The 18,577-nt window shown below is 43.8% G+C and overlaps 2 protein-coding genes across 4 annotated transcripts in view; one reads left to right on the forward strand and one right to left on the reverse strand.

Annotated features, from left to right (window-relative positions):
* The window catches only part of aatk (apoptosis associated tyrosine kinase), a 101,336-nt gene extending 94,166 nt beyond the window's left edge, over positions 1-7,170 (reverse strand). The window contains exon 1 of one of the 3 annotated variants that reach the window (XM_008104148.3): positions 7,153-7,170. Coding sequence is in view for 1 of the 3 variants with exons in the window: in XM_062974011.1 (XP_062830081.1) it covers positions 6,202-6,289 (88 nt within the window). In the remaining 2 variants the exon portion in view is untranslated. Of the gene's footprint in view, positions 1-6,201; positions 6,600-7,152 lie in introns of those variants that run through there. The other 2 variants (XM_062974012.1, XM_062974011.1) reach the window with 2 other exon arrangements.
* Positions 7,171-7,203: 33 nt separating this feature from the next.
* The window catches only part of pvalef (parvalbumin like EF-hand containing), a 34,720-nt gene continuing 23,346 nt past the window's right edge, over positions 7,204-18,577 (forward strand). The window contains exon 1 of the mRNA XM_062974022.1: positions 7,204-8,594. The gene's annotated coding sequence lies outside the window, so the exon portion shown is untranslated. The remainder of the gene's footprint in view (positions 8,595-18,577) is intronic.

Consider the following 18,577-nt stretch of genomic DNA (forward strand, 5'->3'; position numbering starts at 1 on the left):
TATATACAATAGCACAGTAAAATGTCATCCCATTGATAAAATTGCAAGCTCAAGCTTTTTTGTGTATTTTTAAAACACTGTTTTCAAGAGGTTGATGGTTGAATTTGTAGGAACAGAATCCATGGATATAGAGAGCCAACTGTACTTCCAAGCTCAGGCTATGAGTTAAGAAGCCCCCCTAGAAATATCAGCTATGTACTCACTAGGTGTCTTTAGGTAAGCTGCTGTCTTCCAGCCATAATTCTTTATAAGGAATAGTCTTGGTGCCACATGTAGGACAAAGTAATAAATAGGGAATGAGTTGCAAGCCCAAGCAACAACACTCCCCTAAAACACCATCTCTATATCCCGAAAGAGAAGACCAACATAGAATCTGCTTCAATCCTAAGAAGTCAACTAGCCCGAACGCCTTGTCATTTGACACATCAGTCCAAACACTGAGCAATTGCTTCCTTCACTACTGCCTCCCAATCAGTTCCCTAATCTTAATACAATGTGTTGCGATCAGAGAGAAGTGACATTGAACAGCAAACATCTCCAAATTACTCAAGCAGAGCAATCCAATCATACAGGCAACATGAAAAATAAAAAGAAGAAAAAAGAGAAAGAGAAAAGGGGGAATCATTAACCTTTCTGAAGACTATATATGGCTGGTTCTATATTGTAGCATTAACACAGTTCAACGCCACTTGAACTGCCAAGACTTAATGCTATGGAATCCTGGGATCTGTAGTTGGTGAGGCACCAGCACTCTTAGGCAGAGAAGGCATAAGACCTTGTAAAACTACAGTTCTCACAATTTCATAGCTTTAAGCCAAGTGATATCAAACTACATTAATGATTACTTAAATTTTGTTTATCTGTTACAATTTTAATTTTATTTCTCTTTTTAGTGTATTCTGGCATTGAATGTTTGCCATTTTTGTTGGAGTCCCTTTCGGGAGATTAGGCAGTATATAAATAAAGCATTATTATTGTATGACACAGCAAACAAGACAGACAGACAGACAGACAGGCTGGATGATGATGATGATGATGATGATTATTATTATTATTATTATTATTAATTCTAAGTGTAGATGCATCCTAAGACAATGTATTCTCAAAACCCAATAGGGCAACTGGTCAATCCCCACATCATGGATATAACTCATTCATTACATAAACATAACTCATTCAACACATTTCCCTATGTAAAATTTCATTAAAGAGACATATAGAATCATAGAGTTGGAAGAGACCTTGTGGGCCGTCCAATCCAACCCCCTGCCAAGAAGCAGGAAAATTGCATTCAAAGCACACCCAACAGATGGCCATGTTATTCTGTTCCCTACCTCACCCATGTTGGACTAAAAGTGAACTCCTATGTTGACAAGGTGATATACGAGGCATGGGCAAACTTTGGGATTGTGGGAGTTGAAGTCCAAAACACCTGGAGGGCCAAAGTTTTCCCATGCCTGTGATATACGATGCATCTCATGGCATTGGTACAGATTTGTACAAAACTGATAATACAACTGACACCAGAATGCATGAGAGAGACAATGCAGGTGAGCTGCCCTTTGCTATGTGACTAATGTAAAAGCAAGCTGATCAGTTGTGTTTCTGCAGACCCAGCTTGGCCCATTATCATTTCTAATAATTAAGATATGGATATTGTTGCTGCTACTACTGGTATTGTATGCCTTTAAGTCATTTCCAACTTATGGTAACTCTAAGATAACCTATCACGGCATTTTGTGGACATTATTTCTTTAGATCATCTGGAGAGGCCCTGCTCTCGGTCCCACCTGCCTCGCAGGCCTTCTCGGTGGTGGCTCCCCGGCTGTGGAACACCCTCCCCACAAATATCCGACAAGCCCCAACTCTTCTGGGTTTCAGAAAGGCTGTGAAAACATGGCTGTGTGCACAAGCTTTTAACGAGTAATATGATAACGTCGACATGGTCCGATTGAAGGCTGAAGCATGAGGTTTTTAGACAAATGGCTCTAATTTACATATGTTTTAATTTTTATAATGTATTTTAATGATGTATTTTTATAGTTTTAATTGATTATATGTACTGTTTTTGTTTTATTATTATGTTCTTGGCATTAAATGTTGTCAACTGTTGTAAGCCGCCCTGAGTCCGCCCGGGTGAGAAGGGCGGGGTATAAATGCTGGAAATAAATAAAATAAATAAATAGAAGAGGTTTGCCTTTGCCTTTCTCTCAGGCTGAGAATGTGTGATTAGCCCAAGGTGAAGTCACTAGTGGGTAAGCATGGTTGACTGGAGATTTGAACTCTAGTCACTGTCTAACACCCAAACCACTGTACTGCTGGCTGTACAGAACTATTTTTGTAAAGATTTTAAAAATTCTGGATAACTTATTTGAGTTCTGTTCCATCCTAGTACTGGGGAAACAACAGTTGCCCTTTTCTCTTCTCTTCAATCCAAGCTTTATATTATCTGCTTTATAGTACCGTATATACTTTAATCTAGCCTCCCTAGTATCGCTCTACAATGTCTTTTATTGTACTTTTTCATAATGTTCTTCTTTGCTATATCTATGGCTATTACTATAACCTTCTGCGTTTTATCGTTTCTTAAGTCAAGCATTCAGATTTTTTGTGGCGTTGTGGTTTAAGTGTTGGGCTACAACTCTCGATCCTAGCTCAACCTTGGAAACCCACTGGATGACCTTGGGAAAGTCACACCCTCTCAGCCTCAGAAGAAGGCAAGGACAACTTTCTTTCAACAAATATTGACAAGAAAATCCCATGTTAGGACCACCGTAGGGTTGCCATAAGCCAAAAATAATTTCATGTCAGATTCTGGTGTAAGATAATTGACAATCTGCAAGGATGTTGCCCAGGGGATGCCCAGATGTTTTGATGTTTTAACCATCCTGTGAGAGGCTTCTCTCATGTCCCTGCATGGGAAGCTGGAGCTGACAGATGGGAGCTCACCCCACTCCCCAAATTCAAACTGCTGATTTAACCCATTGCTGGAAATGATTTCAAGGCACTCTAGATTTGCATGAAGACACTCTGTTCCTTTCCATATTCTGTAATCCTTCCCTAACACTCTATGGAAATATTTACTATTATTCAGGCTGCACGCACCAAAGCCAGTTTGTTCAAGATGCTATTCACAAACTATGCTAGTTTTTCCCCTTCAGATCTAATGGCTAATCCTGTAGAGGCATACAATAGTAATTTTTCTCCAGTGTACATTCTTTTGCATTCATAACCATGAAATGTCTATGTTGTTTTTAGGAAAGGGACTGTGTCAAAGAAAGCAAGGGCGATCTTTACAATAAAATATGTATATGAGAGATGAAAGTGATTATACAATGATTTCCCTCCCTCTCTCCCACTTAGTGTGTATTTCTCTCTCTCAGCTCTATCAGGGGCCAGTTGATAGAATACATTTCAGACCATGCCCTGCTGCAGCAACACACATAAATAAGGAAAGGTCTTTCTTTGGACAGCCACAGATCTAATACAAAGGCATCAAAATAGGCACTTATATAACCATAACTCCCTCATGCCTGGGAGTTCTCAGAGGCCTGAACTGTAATTCAGCTAGTTACCACTTCGCCACCCTTTGCTGAAGAGACTGAACAGAGCAAAGAAAAGGATCAGAGCAGCCAAAGCAAAACAAATACATTCTTCCACCAAGAAAAAAAGGTTTAAATAATCTCTTTTCTCCCACACACTATATTTTTCATCTGCAAAATACATTTCGAGAAATGTCATCCCATCACTGGACCTAAGCTATTACCTCAGGTCTGCTAGATTTAACTGCAGTGGAATCTGGAAAACTGAACCAAAATCCTTTTTATCAAGTCAAATCATGACAGGTGTTTCCTGCTCTCAAAAAACTGAGTAGGCACCACAAAAGTGGCATTAGGTATTAAAGACAAGGGCAAGTTTCGTTCATAACTATATGGACAGAGTCACTCTTCCATAACAAGTACAGATGTATAAACAGGGCATAAGAGATGCAGGGAGGGGGGTGGGGAGTCAGAGAAGCAAGAAGCTGTTTCCACAGTCACATGTACAAGCAGGATAGAAGGTGTAAAATCACACCTGGAACGAACTTGAGAAGGCAACACAATGGTCAGGTTTCTGCCTTTTAGGATTTCTGAAAGGGATGAAGGCCCAAAGAGACTTGCTACTAGAAGATGGTGAAATCTTTCTGAAGCCCCTTCCACACAGCTGAATCAAATCCCACATTATCTGTGTTAAACTGGAATATATGGCAGTGTGGACTCAGATAACCCAGTCCAAAGCAGATATTGTGGGATTTTGAGCCTTGATATTCTGGGTTATATGGCTGTGTGGAAGGGCCCTGTGGGACCATATTTCTGCTTTCTACAACCTGCTGCCCGATCCCACACCTCAAGGACTATCAATCCCCCAAACCAGAGGTTTAGGGCCAAGTCACTCACCTGCCACAAAGGTGAGTGGCAGGTGAGTTTCAGCTGACTCCATCCCTGAGAAAGGCCCAGGAGCAGGCAAATGGCACTGTTGTTTGGCCTTACTCAGTGCCACCTTCCCAAGAACGCAGAGTGAAGGCCCATTGCGAAACCAATATACTGCGATGACACAATGCCCTGCTCCTTCAGCAATCCCAGGCACTTTCCAGGTGGGAAGAATAAACCCAAAATACCAAAAACATTGCTTGCTCGGCCACATCTTATTTCAATTTAAGTGACTGACCACCATAAACAATCTTATCTGCATGCTACGCAATGCTTCAAAGGAAGGTGTACACAAACAGCCCTGTTTCTGCATCTCCTTTATCACATGCCCACAAACCTCTTTGACAAATATCCTCCCTGGGCAGGGAGGAACAGGGTGATGTAACTTTGCAGGGAGTGTTTCTTCATTGGGGGTCTTACTAAAATCACTAACCATGGACCAATACAGTGTATAAGTGTAAGAGCCAGTTGGTTGGTTGATGGCAGCAACCAGCAATGGTCCCATAATTTGGAGCACGTTTAGCCTGGAGGTTTGTTTTAAAAAAAACACACCAAATAAATGCCACAAGGATTTGTGCAGAGGAGCAAGCAAAGGTTAGTTACTGGCAAGAAGAAAGACCCAACCGGTTCCAAATCTAAGGCTGCATCTACACCACTGATGCCCAACCTTTTTTCGACCAGGGCCCACTCTCCAACATTAGCACCAAAAGGGTTAAGAATCAGTATTTGGTCAACTTTAGATTTGGTTTGGTTATCTGGAGTGCTGATTCAGAAAACTGCATTAGATAGACCACATCAGCTCTAGTTTCTGATACAGAACATATGCCATCCAGTAGTTGCCATCTGCCCATCCACAGAAAAACATATTTCATAATCTAGAGCTGGTGTGGTCTTATTCTCTATCAATGTGACTGGAGGCCATGGAGGAAGATTTTCAATATCTAGGGTTAAACTGGCATTCCCATCAGAGTGGTCCATGTATAAGTCCTGGAAGTATGCTTCCCAGCTTCCTGGGGGAATATAGACTTCCATGGAGGGGTGGATATAGGTATACATAGCGCTGATGTGGTCTATCCAGTGCAATTTTCTGAATCAGCACTGCAAATAACCCCAGGAACAGGCCTAGAAATGAAGACACCAAGAAAAAAAAACTTCTGTAGTAGTAACAGTGAGGCCGTGGACCATATTTTTGTTCTTGCGGACCACTGGTGGTCCATGTTCCACAGGTTGGAAACCACTGGTCTACACTGTAGAATTACACAATGGCTCAATGCTGTGGTATCTTTGGAGTTGTAGTTTTACCAGTTATTTTGCTTTCACAGCAGAAGTGTGCTGGTGCCTCATTAAAGGAGATATTCTAGGATTGTATAGCACTGAGCCCTAGCAGTTAAACTGCATCAAGTCTACAGTGTAGATCAGGCACTGGGCAAACTTAATCCCTCCAGGTGTTTTGGACTCCAACTCCCACCATTCCTAACAGCCTACCGGCTGTTAGGAATGGTGGGAGTTGGAGTCCAAAACACCTGGAGGGACGAAGTTTTCCCAATGCCTGGTGTAGATGCAGCCAAACTCTTTTTGGGGTGGAGGGATAGCGTATGTGGGAAACAAGGAAAGGCAAACCAAAGACCAGGAGGGAGGGGGGGAGGCGAGAAGGGGGGGGCAACATTCGGTGTTTGGGAAGGAGAGGGATGGCGAGATGGTCCCCCAAAGCGAGAGGAAGAAAGCCACTTACCGGGGTCGAAGTGCGAACTGAAGGCAAAGCTGGGGTTGAAAAAGGAAGCCGACATGACAAGCGCCAAGAGGTGGGCCCCCATCCCCATGGCCAAGGCAGGCAAGGGGGGAGGCAGGGAGGGAGGGAGGGGTGCGGAGGAGAGAGGGGGGGCGTGAGGGACCCCAAAGAAAGGCGGCGGGGAGGGAGGGGGCGAGGGGGGGTCTAGGCAGGCGGGGCGGCGGGGGGCGCGGGCGGAGGGCAGCCCAGGCGTGCGCGGCGCCCCAACCTGCCGCGGGGCCACATGGAAGGAGGGCCCGGGGCCCCTGCGCGCTCCCTCGCTGTCTGTCTGTCTATCTGTCTGTCTCCCTCCTGGCAGGGGCTTCAGTGGCGCCGCAGCTCCTCCTCTTCCTCCATCTCAGGCTCCCGGCGCCTCTCCTTCAGGTTGCATTGGGGAGCCCATCGCCTCCTCCATGGGAAGATGAAGCACCAAAATCGCCAGGGCTCCCGAGTATAGAAGGAAGGGATGTCTTTCTCTGTGTGTGTTTTCTCAAATGCAATGAAAGAAAGGGGAAAAAACGAACCCGGGGGGTTCAGAGAGAATTGCACCGGAGTCGCCGCCTCCTTCCATTAAAAAAAATGAGAGAGAGCGATGCGGGCACAGCTTTGCACCAAAACAAGAGCCTCTGGAGCAGTGCGGCTGCGGACGGAGAAAGAGCCAGCCCGTGAGGGAGGCAGGCAGGGAGGCAGGATCGGTCGAGGCGAGGGAGTCAGCGGGCCAAGCAGGGAAGGAGCTGTTCCGGTGCTGACCCAAGGAGAAGCGGCAACGGCAGCATCGCCATCTTGCTCCGGATCGGCCCTCCCTCCTCCCCTCCCTCCCCCTGACACTGCAGCAAGCGCCCTCGCCCCGCCATGCGATGCCATGCGCACACACACACACGCCGACACGCGAGGAGCCCCCTCGCCGCCCCTCACCATCCGCTAGGCGAGACCCCAGGTCCCGGGATCTCGTCTCCGGAACACAGGGAAGACACCTGCGTGGAGATGTTTGGCAGGTGCATGCCCTGTCCATACAAAGCTATGGGACCCTTTCACATCCCACATAGAGGTATCCTTTCCCTATCTATATGCCGCAATGGGTTAAACCCTTGTGCCGTCAAGACTGCTGATCAAAAGGTCGGCGATTCCAATCCGGGGAGCGGGATGAGCTCCCGCCTGTCAGCTCTAGCTCCCCATGCAGAGACATGAAAGAAGCCTCCCACAAGATGGTAAAACATCCTTAAAGCCAACCTTAGAATCATAGAATCCTAGAGTTGGAAGAGACCTCATGGGCCATTCAGTCCAACCCTCTGCCAACAGAAGGAAAATCGCATTCAAAGCACCCCCAACAGATGGCCATCCAGACTCTGCTTAAAAGCCTCCAAGGAAGGACCCTCCACCACAGAGTGTCTTCATGCTAATCTAGAGTGCCTTGAAGTCATTTCCAGCTGGCGCAATGGGTTAAATCCTTGTGCCAGCAGGACTGCTGACAAAAGGTCAGTAGTTTGAATTTGTGGAGTGGGGTGAGCTGCCATCTGTCAGCTCCAGCTTCCCATGCGGGGACATGAGAGAAGCCTCTCACAGGATGGTAAAAAACATCAAACATCCGGGCATCCCCTGGGCAACGTCCTTGCAGATGGTCAATTATCTCACACCAGAAGTGACTTGCAGTTTCTCAAGTCGCTCCTGACATGAAAAAAAATTCCGGCTTATGGCAACCCTACGGTGGTCCTAACATGGGATTTTCTTGTCAAGATTTGTTGAAAGACTGTCTTTGCTTTCTTCTGAGGCTGAGAGGGTGTGGCTTGCCCAAGGTCATCCAATGGGTTTCCATGGTTAAGCTAGGATCAGGAGTTGTAGCCCAACACTGAAGTCTTTCCTGAAGTCTGAAGCCATTGTTTTGCCTCCTAGTCTCCAGGGCAGCAGAAAATGAGCTTGCTCCCTCCTCCCTATGACTTCCCCTCACATATTTATACATGGCCCTCATCTATCTCCTCTCAGCCTTCTCTTCTGCAGGCTAAACATGCCCAGTTCTTTAAGTCACTCCTCATGGGGCTTGTTCTCCAGACCCTTGACCTTAAAAACTGTGACATAGACACTGAGAACGGGAAAGTCCTGGTCCTTGAGCGCTCTAACTGGAGGTCAGCTGTGACTAGCAGTGCAGTGGAATTTGAAGAAACACGAATGGAGGGTGAAAGGGACTAACGTGTCAAGAGGAAGGTGCAAACCTGACTGGGTCCACTTCTGTCTGAAAACTGATGTCCTCACTGTGGAAGAACATGTGAGTCAAGAATAAGTCTCCACAGCCATCTACGCATCCACTACCAAGACACTACACTTGGAGGACCATCATCCTTGGGCTACAAGGGATCGACTAAGTAAGTAAATAAGTAAGGTAAAACATCAAAGCATCCGGGCGTCCCCTGGGCAACATCCTTGCAGACAGTCAGTTCTCTCACACCAGAAGCAACTTGCAGTTTTTCAAGTCACTCCTGACACACAAAAAATTGGTTTACAGACCAATCGTGTGCCACAATGGAGGTGTTGGATTCTACTCCAAAATGCACAGAAGTGGAGATGTTTGGCACATATGCATGATGGGTCACGGGACACAGAGTTCTCCCTTCCCTATCTGGGTTCATAGACCAGTGGTGTTGCGTCATGATGTGGGCACTGAGTTCTATTCCAAAATACGAGCAGTCCCAAGTTACAAACATCTGATTTACAAACATCTCATTGTTAAGAATGGGGGTGAGACAGCAGGAAGTGAGAAATCTACACCTTGGAAAAGAAATGCACTCCTGGAAATTCACCCACCTGGAAAAGGTGTTTCCACTGTACCTTTAGCACCAATCCTTGTTTCTATAACAAGCCAATTTTTTCAAAATCCAGTTATTACAGGGACAGAAAGTGAGGAGAAATGTGGGCTGTGAGTTTATGGGCTGTTTGGCCATGTTCCAGAAGCATTCTCTCCTGATGTTTCACCCACATCTATGGCTGAGGCTGTGACGTATATTGGGAGGTTTATATATCTGTGGAAGGTCCAGGATAGGAGATAGAATCATAGAATAGTAGAGTTGGAAGAGACCTCATGGGCCATCCAGTCCAACCCCCTGCCAAGAAGCAGGAAATCACATTCAAAGCACCCCCGACAGATGGCCATCCAGCCTCTGCTTAAAAGCCTCCAAAGAAGGAGCCTCCACCACAGCCCGGGGGAGAGAGTTCCACTGTTGAACAGTTCTCATAGTGAGGAAGTTCTTCCTGATGTTCAGGTGGAATCTCCTTTCCTGTAGTTTGAAGCCATTGTTCCGCGTCCTAGTCTGCAGAGCAGCAGAAAACAAGCTTGCTCCCTCCTCCCTATGACTTCCCCTCACATATTTGTACATGGCTATCATGTCTCCTCTCAGTCTTCTCTTCTGCAGGCTAAACATGCCCAGTTCTTTAAGCCTCTCCTCATAGGGCTTGTTCTCCAGACCTTTGATCATTTTAGTTGCCCTCCTCTGGGCAAGAACTCTTGTCTGTTGGAGGCAAGTGTGGATGCTGTAATTAAGTACCTTGATTAGCATTTAAGGGCCTTGCCAGCTTCAAGACCTGGCTGATTCTTGCCACATTCACACTTGCCTCCAACAGACAAGAGTTCTTTCTCCCACCCTGGACCTTCCACAGATATATAAATGTCTATTGCTTAGTTTCCAATATATGTCACAACCTCTGAGGATACCTGCCATAGATGTGGGCTAAACATCAGGAAAAAATGCTTCTGGAACATGGCCATACAGACCAGAAAACTCACAACAACCCAATGATTCCGGCCATGAAAGCCTTCGACAACACATTGAGAAGAAATCTTCTGAACAGGGGCACAAATAGCAAAACTAACATTACAGGGGTGTTAAGCTTTCCCTATGCTACCCAAAGCGTGTGTGTGTCTGTGTTTCTCTGTGTGTATATACAGTGTGTATATATATCTGGGAGCCTTTCACATTACACACAGAAATATCCCTTCCCTATCTGGGGATTATAGACCAGTGGAATGCCATTATGCAAGTGCTGTGTTGTACTCCAAAATACGTGGAAGCCACCACATTGGAGATGTTTAGCACCTATATATGCCTGGTGGCATCATGCACACATCTTTGCCCCTTGTGTATATAACACATAGTTCTGGCAGACCAGGCTGTAATTGCTTAACTAAACAAGCAACCAAGCACGCAAGAAAAACCAATCCATGTGAATTGCCTAGAAGGCTTCTACATCACACCATGCATTCAGATGTTCAGGGATCACAAAGATTGTGAGCAGGATCCATGCTAGGGTACTGTGGACAAGAGGTTTGCTAGTAGTATCTTTGGATATTACAGACGATTTAGGAAAGGTTTGCAAGAGCCAGGGCCCCTGATCTCTTAGCATTAGTCATGCAAGCTAGGAAGTTGTGGGAATTCCCCTCCAAAATACATATATGGAGCCCACCAGTTTAGAGATGTTTGGCACTTACACCTGGCTGCATCATGCACATCTTCACCCATTGTGTATGTAAACCCTCTGTGCAAATTGCATTGCTCATTTCCTGAGAGTGATGGAAGTGATGGAAGACACCTCTGCAAGAGCCAAAGCCCCCGATTCCTGCAAACCAAATCATGAACTCCTTGCTTTAATCCACTTTACACGTGATACATGCTCATACACTGTCATCTTTGAGGCAGGTAAAATATGCCTCTGTTTTATTTTTAGGTTAAAAAAACAAGGGAAATCAAAGACTGTACTAATGCACTCAGGAGCCATAACCAATCACATTTTCCATACATTGAAAGTGAGGTAGGCACATGAAACTGTCTCACTGGACATGATAGACCAAACTCCATGCACTAGCCTCCTTTAAGTATATACCTCCCACATTCACAGACTTACAGTCCTCTTCACTCCTTCCCATTGGTCACGCAAGCTGGGAATTTGTGGGAATTGTACCCCAGAATATATTGAAGCCACCAGCTTGGAGATATTTTGCACATATGCATGATGTATAAAGCCATAGAACCCTTCCAATTACACCCAGTTATTACACCATATCCTATGCTTTGTCACATCAGGTAAGCACAACACTTGTAGATACAGGAGTATTATTACAGTTCTATTATTCCACTTTGATACCCACAACTGCCTTCTATGGAGATCTAGCATCTGCAGTTCGTTCAGAGGCACCAAAGAAGCTACCTAGCTAGCAACTGTAAATGCCCTTCCCTCAATTGCCAATCCATGGATTCAATGGGAGAGAACCATGACATTAAAAATGGAATAATAATACTGGGGGAGTCAGCGTCTCATTGTGGTTAGAGTGTTGGACTATGACAATGGAAGATGAGGGTTTGAATCCCACCTTAACTTTGGAGACATACTGGGTCTCTTTGGGCAAGTCATATTCTCCCATTCTCAAAGAATGGCAAAAGCAAACCCACTGTGAACGACCCCTGTGATAAGATTGCTATGACTTGAAAGTACACAACAACAAATAGTCCTGGACTGTGCAGTTCAAAAGTCCCCTTACTAATACCAGCAATTATTATTTTCCCCCTCATATAAACATTTTCTTTGGGAAGAAATATCTGCAAATAAATTGCCATGTATAGATAATGACACATCTTTGTATTTCAGTGCCAGTACAAGCTGTGCTGTACCAACCTGCAGCCAAATATACTCCTGTGTGATGTCGCTTGGAAGCAGGCTGCATGCTTTCTGATGCAGGAAATGCATATGTTGATTGAACCAGCCCTATACATCAAATCACTGGGTGGAGATTAACATTAACACAGTGGTAGTCACCCACTCAAACCCATTGCATACCAAAATGCATAACATCCTAACATGCTGGCTACAAACTCATAATTCCTTGAATAACAACTAATATCCACCACTGTTGAAAGGGGATGCACACACAATACAGTTCAGACAAAGCATAGTTCGGCAGCAGTGGAGCAGTGGGGAGAAGAGGCATGCAAGACATCTCAGAACATTTCCCTGTCCTACCTGTATGCAGATAGGCGGTAAAGTGGTGAGTGGGGTGAGAGTGAAGTGTTTATGGCTAGCCACTCCGGAAGCTCTTACAGTTAGAGTTCTAGGCAGACATGTTAACCACACGTTCATGTCCCCGACTGTATCTGATACTACTAGCACTTTTATGGCCCAGTTCTTTTTAAGAGCCAACCCAGGATTTTATCAAGCATGTTTGTCTTATGACTTGCTTTATTGTTGATTGATTTGTGTTATTGTTGTGTTTTATATTGTCTGTTTTGCCTGGACTTGGCCCCATGTAAGCCACCCTGAGTCTCCTTGGGGAGATGGGGTGGAGTATAATAATAATAATAATAATAATTATTATTATTATTATTATTATTATTATTATTATTATTATTATGTTCCCAGAAGTTTTCCAGAAGCTATGATTCTGTGAAAGTAGAAATGTCGTGCTTTTCATGCAGATTTCTACCAGATTTCTATCACATAGGTTCTTGCATGTAAGCTATAACTGTGAATGAAATGGCACAAAAGAGAGAGAGAGATCCCCATTTCTGTGTGCTTGTCATCTGAATTCTAGTTTAGAGATTGGTTGGTTTTTTAAATTGTGTCAGAAGCAAATTGAGGCAAGTCGCTTCTAATGTGAGAGAATTGGCCATCTCAAGATGTTGCCCAGGGGATGCCTGGATGTGTTACCATCCTGCAAGGGGCTTCCCTCATGTCCCCGCATGGGAAGCTAGGGCTGACAGACAGGAGCTCATCCCATATCACGGATTCGTACCACCAACCTTCAGGTCAGTAGTTCAGCCGGCGCAAGGGTTTAACCCATTGCACCACCACGGCTCCTAAAGAGAGATTGGTGGTGATGGCCATTGATGGGGCACTGAGTTATACTATCTTATACTTTGTTACATCGTATAAGCAGAGTGCTTCCAGATATAGAACCATTGTTTTCAAAAATCATTATTTTTAAACTCCTCCTTATTGAAGTCAGTGGGAAGGAAATCATTTGCAAGCAATGGTGTGGAGATAGGACCTTTTAAAGGGGGGACTGAAGCAAATGAGAGAGGCTTCATAGAGGGGGACACATCAGTCATAATATTGCTGCATTGTTGCAAAATTATTTCTTCCAGAATCCCAGAACATGAGCTCCACAAATATTATGGAACAGTAGGCAGCAATAGGGACTTTCAGATTAGCATTCTGTCTTTAGTGTCTTAAAACTGCACAGTCTGGGGATTGTAGGGTAGCACAGAAATGCCCTGTTCATTTTGCCGTCCTGCCCATTCGGATTCCTTTTTTATAGCAGGCTCTCCGTATCAGTGTATCTGAAGTGTCTCACCCATGTATCTTACATGCTAGAGGTATAGTTCACATTCAATCCAGTTTGTGGGATTTTGGCCAACTCCAAGAATCCTTCAGAGGGTGGAAAATGAGTACATTTTTATACATGTATTCAGTTGCAAATATTCCATTTCAGTGGTGTTCTGACCTGAGTCAATTTTTTCCCTCAGAAACAAACACACATGCAAAACGTAGCAAATAATGCTTTAATCAGCTCTGTTGCTCGTAGCTACTTTGCATTAAGAGTTCAAAATGAATTTGCAATTTTTAAAAGAGTGAAAAACGAGGTAGAGACGAACATAACTGGTGAGGAAAGCCTTCCCCTCCACCATCCTCCTGCATTCCCACCAATCAGCTTATACAACCTAGGCCCGAGAGTGCCACCAGAAATAGAGAGAGAACAAGTGCGCTGCTGAACGGTTGCCTGTGGAAAAAATAGCTCCAGGTGACTCACTTGAGCAAGCTTATCCATACACTGCAGGAACCAGCAAGGAAAACATCCGCGCATGAGATCTAATGTACTGTTAATAAATGAACAATATTGTGTTAAAAATTATGATCTCCTAGCCCTTGATATAAATAGCATGGTAATATGTTTCCTTCTTTTCCTCCCACTCCCACAGAGGTTCCATGCTCAGTTTCCCATCTACCCTTTCATTCTCTTTCCACTGTCCTCTGAGAAATTCCTTTTCTAAGAATCAGCTTCTAGGACCCCTCGTCCCTTCTTGCCGTCCTCAGCTCAAGGCTTAAATAGTGCCTTAAGGCAGCAATGCACAATCTTTTTCAGCCCTGCAGGACAATATGATATACTGGCTCAAAGGTTGGGGGCTGCAAAGAAGCACACAAGCATGGCATGAACAGACACCAATGAGATGAGAAAGGCGGGGTAGAAATGTTGTAAATAAATAAATAATGGGAGGAAAAGACTTTATTGACCTCCTCTGTCTGAGCAACATATACAAAATTGAACTCTGAGGGCCTTAAGGCCTTTGGAGCTTTCTGGTCATTCAAGACGTATTCTGCATGGTTTACCTAAAGCACAGCCTATCTCAGTACGATATGGACCTTATTAAAGACACCAACACCTTACAAACAGGGGTAGCAAAACATATCCTTCAAACAATCTTATTACAATGAAAAATAAATCAGGTGCAATAGGAAACTAGGAAATCTAGTTAGGAGTTTCAGGCTCTCCAACCTATATGGCAGAGCTTTCCAAATATTTCATGTTGGTGACACACATTCTAGGCATGGATCATTTCGTGACACATTAATTCAGTTTTACTAGCAAACTGGAGGTTAAACCAACCCCTTATAAAATATAAGGACACATACATAAATTGTAATAAGAAAATGTATAGGAACACAACATGTCTCATGGCAATCTTTTATTTTATACTTTAAAATATTTGATTTATTGCTGATTTTATATAGACACAAATATTTCCCATTATGTTCATGTGACACAATGGCACACACTGAAGCCGACACACTAACATGTTACAACACACTGTTTGGAAAGCCCTGCTATATGGTCTGAATATGATCTGTATGCTCTGGCGTATATGTTCTGAAAAGGGTATTGTTCAGAAATGCCTATTTGAATCTGAGGCAAATAGATGATCTCAGCATTTTAGGAACCCAGGAAGCTGCCTTATATTGAGTCCATTGCCATGTCTAGCCAGAGTTTCAAGCAGGTTTCTTCCTTTGCCCCCATTTGAGGATGCCTAATATAACCTGGTAGCCTCTCATCCAAGCACTAACCCAGCCTGACTCTATGAGGCTCCTGAAAGAGATCAGGGCGATATACATCATTGTGGGCCTTGTCACTGAATACTTACTTTGAAATAACCACCCTATCTCTACAGTGTCTGCTACCTAACACACACTTGGTTGTTGACATACTACTACTTACATGCAGTTCTTTATTTGTAGCATTGTTAAATACTCATACAGTTCTGCAGTGATATCAGAAGGCCTGCATGTCACAGAGACAATGAAGCGACTCTAGTGATTTTAGTCTGAACTTTCAGTGTGATATTGAAGGTGATGATCCCTCTCACTTGAATAATATTAGTACAGTAGCGTCTCACTTATCCAACATAAACGGGCCAGCAGAACGTTGGATAAGCGAATATGTTGGATAATAAGGAGAGATTAAGGAGAAGCCTGTTAAACATCAAATTAGGTTATGATTTTACAAATTAAACACCAAAACATCATGTTATACAACAAATTTGGCAGAAAAAGTAGTTCAATATGCAGTAATGCTACGTAGTAATTACTGTATTTATGAATTTAGCACCAAAATATCATGATGTATTGAAAACATTGACCACAAAAATGTGTTGGATAATCCAGAATGTTGGATAAGCAAATGTTGGATAAGTAAGACTCTACTATATCTACACTGTAAAATGAACACAGTTTGACACCACTATAACTGCCACAGCTCAATATTTTGGAATCCTTGGAATTGCAGTTTGGTAGGGCAACAGCACTCTTTGGCAGAGAAACCAAACAACCTTGTAAAACTACAAATCCCAAGATTCTATAGCATTGAGCTATGGCAAGGCTAAAGTGGTGTCAAAATGTATTAATTCTACAATGTAGATGCACACGTAAATAAACTCTTTAAAATCTCAACTAAAGCAATCATTGCCTTTGTCATGGTTTATTTATATAGTACTATTGTTGCACTTTACAAGTAAAACAGCACAAAACTGTGGTCTCTGATAAAGGCATACAGTCCTCATCCCCTCCTGGCTCATGCTTTGCTCTGCTCTTCACCTACCTTCTGGCTACATTAAATGTTCTTCATCATGTCTCACTAAGTGAGAAGGAATAATCTCCTCATTTCACCTTGATTTGGAAACAGGCCCTGTAGCTATGATTTCTGTTTTACTTTCCAAGCAGGAAAATCAGTTTGCTCTGCATGAGAGGGAGAAAACAAAGCAGTGAGCATCTGTAGTCAGTATGTAATACAGAACACTGAATGACATAACTAGAGGCCATTCCTAGGTCTCAGATTTTGGCTCAGAAACCTCAGGGCCTGGAATGATCCTGAACTGGCAACCCCAACCAAAACCCAAAACAGTCTGACTGCCCTGTTAACGTAAGGTCCACTAGTAGCCACCACTGCAGTTCTCTTTAGGAGAGGATGAGGAAGGAAAGCATTTCTTATCTTAACAAGGCATTCCTGCCGCCTTCTCTGTTTTACAAGGAAGATGACAAGGTAGTGGTTCTTGTGATAGTAAAAAAAAGTTATGTTTATTCATATCATGATCTGATCACCATGCTCAATATATTCCATATGCATGGGGATATTGGGATAACAATACAAAAGGTTTGCTAGGGTAGACCCTCTCTCACTCAGACTCAGCCCCCCCCCAAATCAAATCCCAGCCCCCCCAAGTCAAAATCCCAGCCCCTCCTCCAAATCAAAATCCTGGCTACAGGCCTGAGGAAGATCGACAATATTAATCAATCACTGGAGACTCCAGTGGCGCAGTGGGTAAAACCCTTGTGGCAGCAGGACTGATGACTTGAAGGTTGGGTTGCTGACCTGAAGTTTGCCATGCCAGGGAGAGCGCAGATGAGATCCCTCTATCATCTCCAACCCCATGTGGGGACATGAAATTCTGTTCACTTATACTTGAATATTACCTAGGGCTGGCCCTGTCTGCCAGAAAGCTTTTGTGCTTCACTAAGTTACAAATTCTTGGATTCCACAGCATTGAGGAATGGCAGTTAAAGTGGTGTCAAACTGCATTAATTCTACAGTGTAGATGCACCCACTGTTGGCTTCAATTTTGATTATGTTGTTTTCACCCTACTAGCTCAAAAGGCTCCAGTTACCATGGATCTCCAGAAGCAAAAAACTGGGGTGTTTGTTCAGGTCTGATCATGATCCCAGGCAACATAGATGATATCTGCTATGCCTTGCTTTCTTGCTTCCTTTAGCTCGAATGACATTTTGGAATCAGAATAAGACTGCAAGTCAGATAACCCTGTGTTGTATTGAAAGCTAAAGTATAGCACAAACCATCTCTCTATCAGTGGTTCCCAACCTTTGAGCCTCCAGGTGTTTTGGACTTCAACTCCCAGAAATCCCAGCCAGCTTACCAGCTGTTAGGAACTGTGGGAGCTGAACATCCAAAACACCTGGAGGCCTAAAGATTGGGAACCACTACTCTCTATAATAAAAGTCAATGTTTGTACGTTTGTGGGCGACTCCAACTTCCTGAGAGCACTGTGACTCCCAACAATGACTATCTGGACCAAACTTGGCACACAGACCTCCCCCAATGACCAACAGAACATACTGGAAGGGCCTGGGAGGGACTGACCGAGGATGGCAGGAGTTGTAGTTCACCATGCAGCCAGAGAGCACTGTGACTCCCACCATCAATTGATCTTGGCCAAACTTGACACACAGACCCAACATGATCAACTTTAAGTACTGTAGGGGTTTGAGAGGAATTAACATGGCATGATGTGAGTTGTACACCCACATCCTTATGCATTTCCTTCATGGGACCATTCATAAAATCCAAAAACAATTGCTTTTACAAATAAATAGTGTTGCAAGCTACCAAATATCTAGCCCGGGAATCACCAGGTACCTAAGCTAATAGTAATATAAAATGAGAGGTCAAATTCACAAATAATAATCTGAGTCTGGGCCTCGAAACCCAATGAAAAGCCAGCTACAATTTAATTGTGCTGGTACCTTTGCCATCTTTATGAAGGCATCTTCCCCATTCCAGTAGCTGAACTAAAGGACTCTTATAGCTATGTTTCACACCAGGAAACAGCCTGAAATACTCCAACTTTTAGCATGGATGAGCCTCTATTTCCCATGTTAATGTTTAAAGTTGAATTTGCGTACACTATTAATTTTTTAGAGGAGCCAGCCTTGCAAAGAACACCATACTGCAGATGTCATCTTGCCATAAATAGATTTTATGCTAGGAGTGAGAAAGGAAAAAAACTTAAATGCCTCCTT

This window comes from Anolis carolinensis, chromosome 2 (genome assembly GCF_035594765.1).
Source record: "Anolis carolinensis isolate JA03-04 chromosome 2, rAnoCar3.1.pri, whole genome shotgun sequence".
NCBI classification, from domain to species: domain Eukaryota; kingdom Metazoa; phylum Chordata; class Lepidosauria; order Squamata; family Dactyloidae; genus Anolis; species Anolis carolinensis.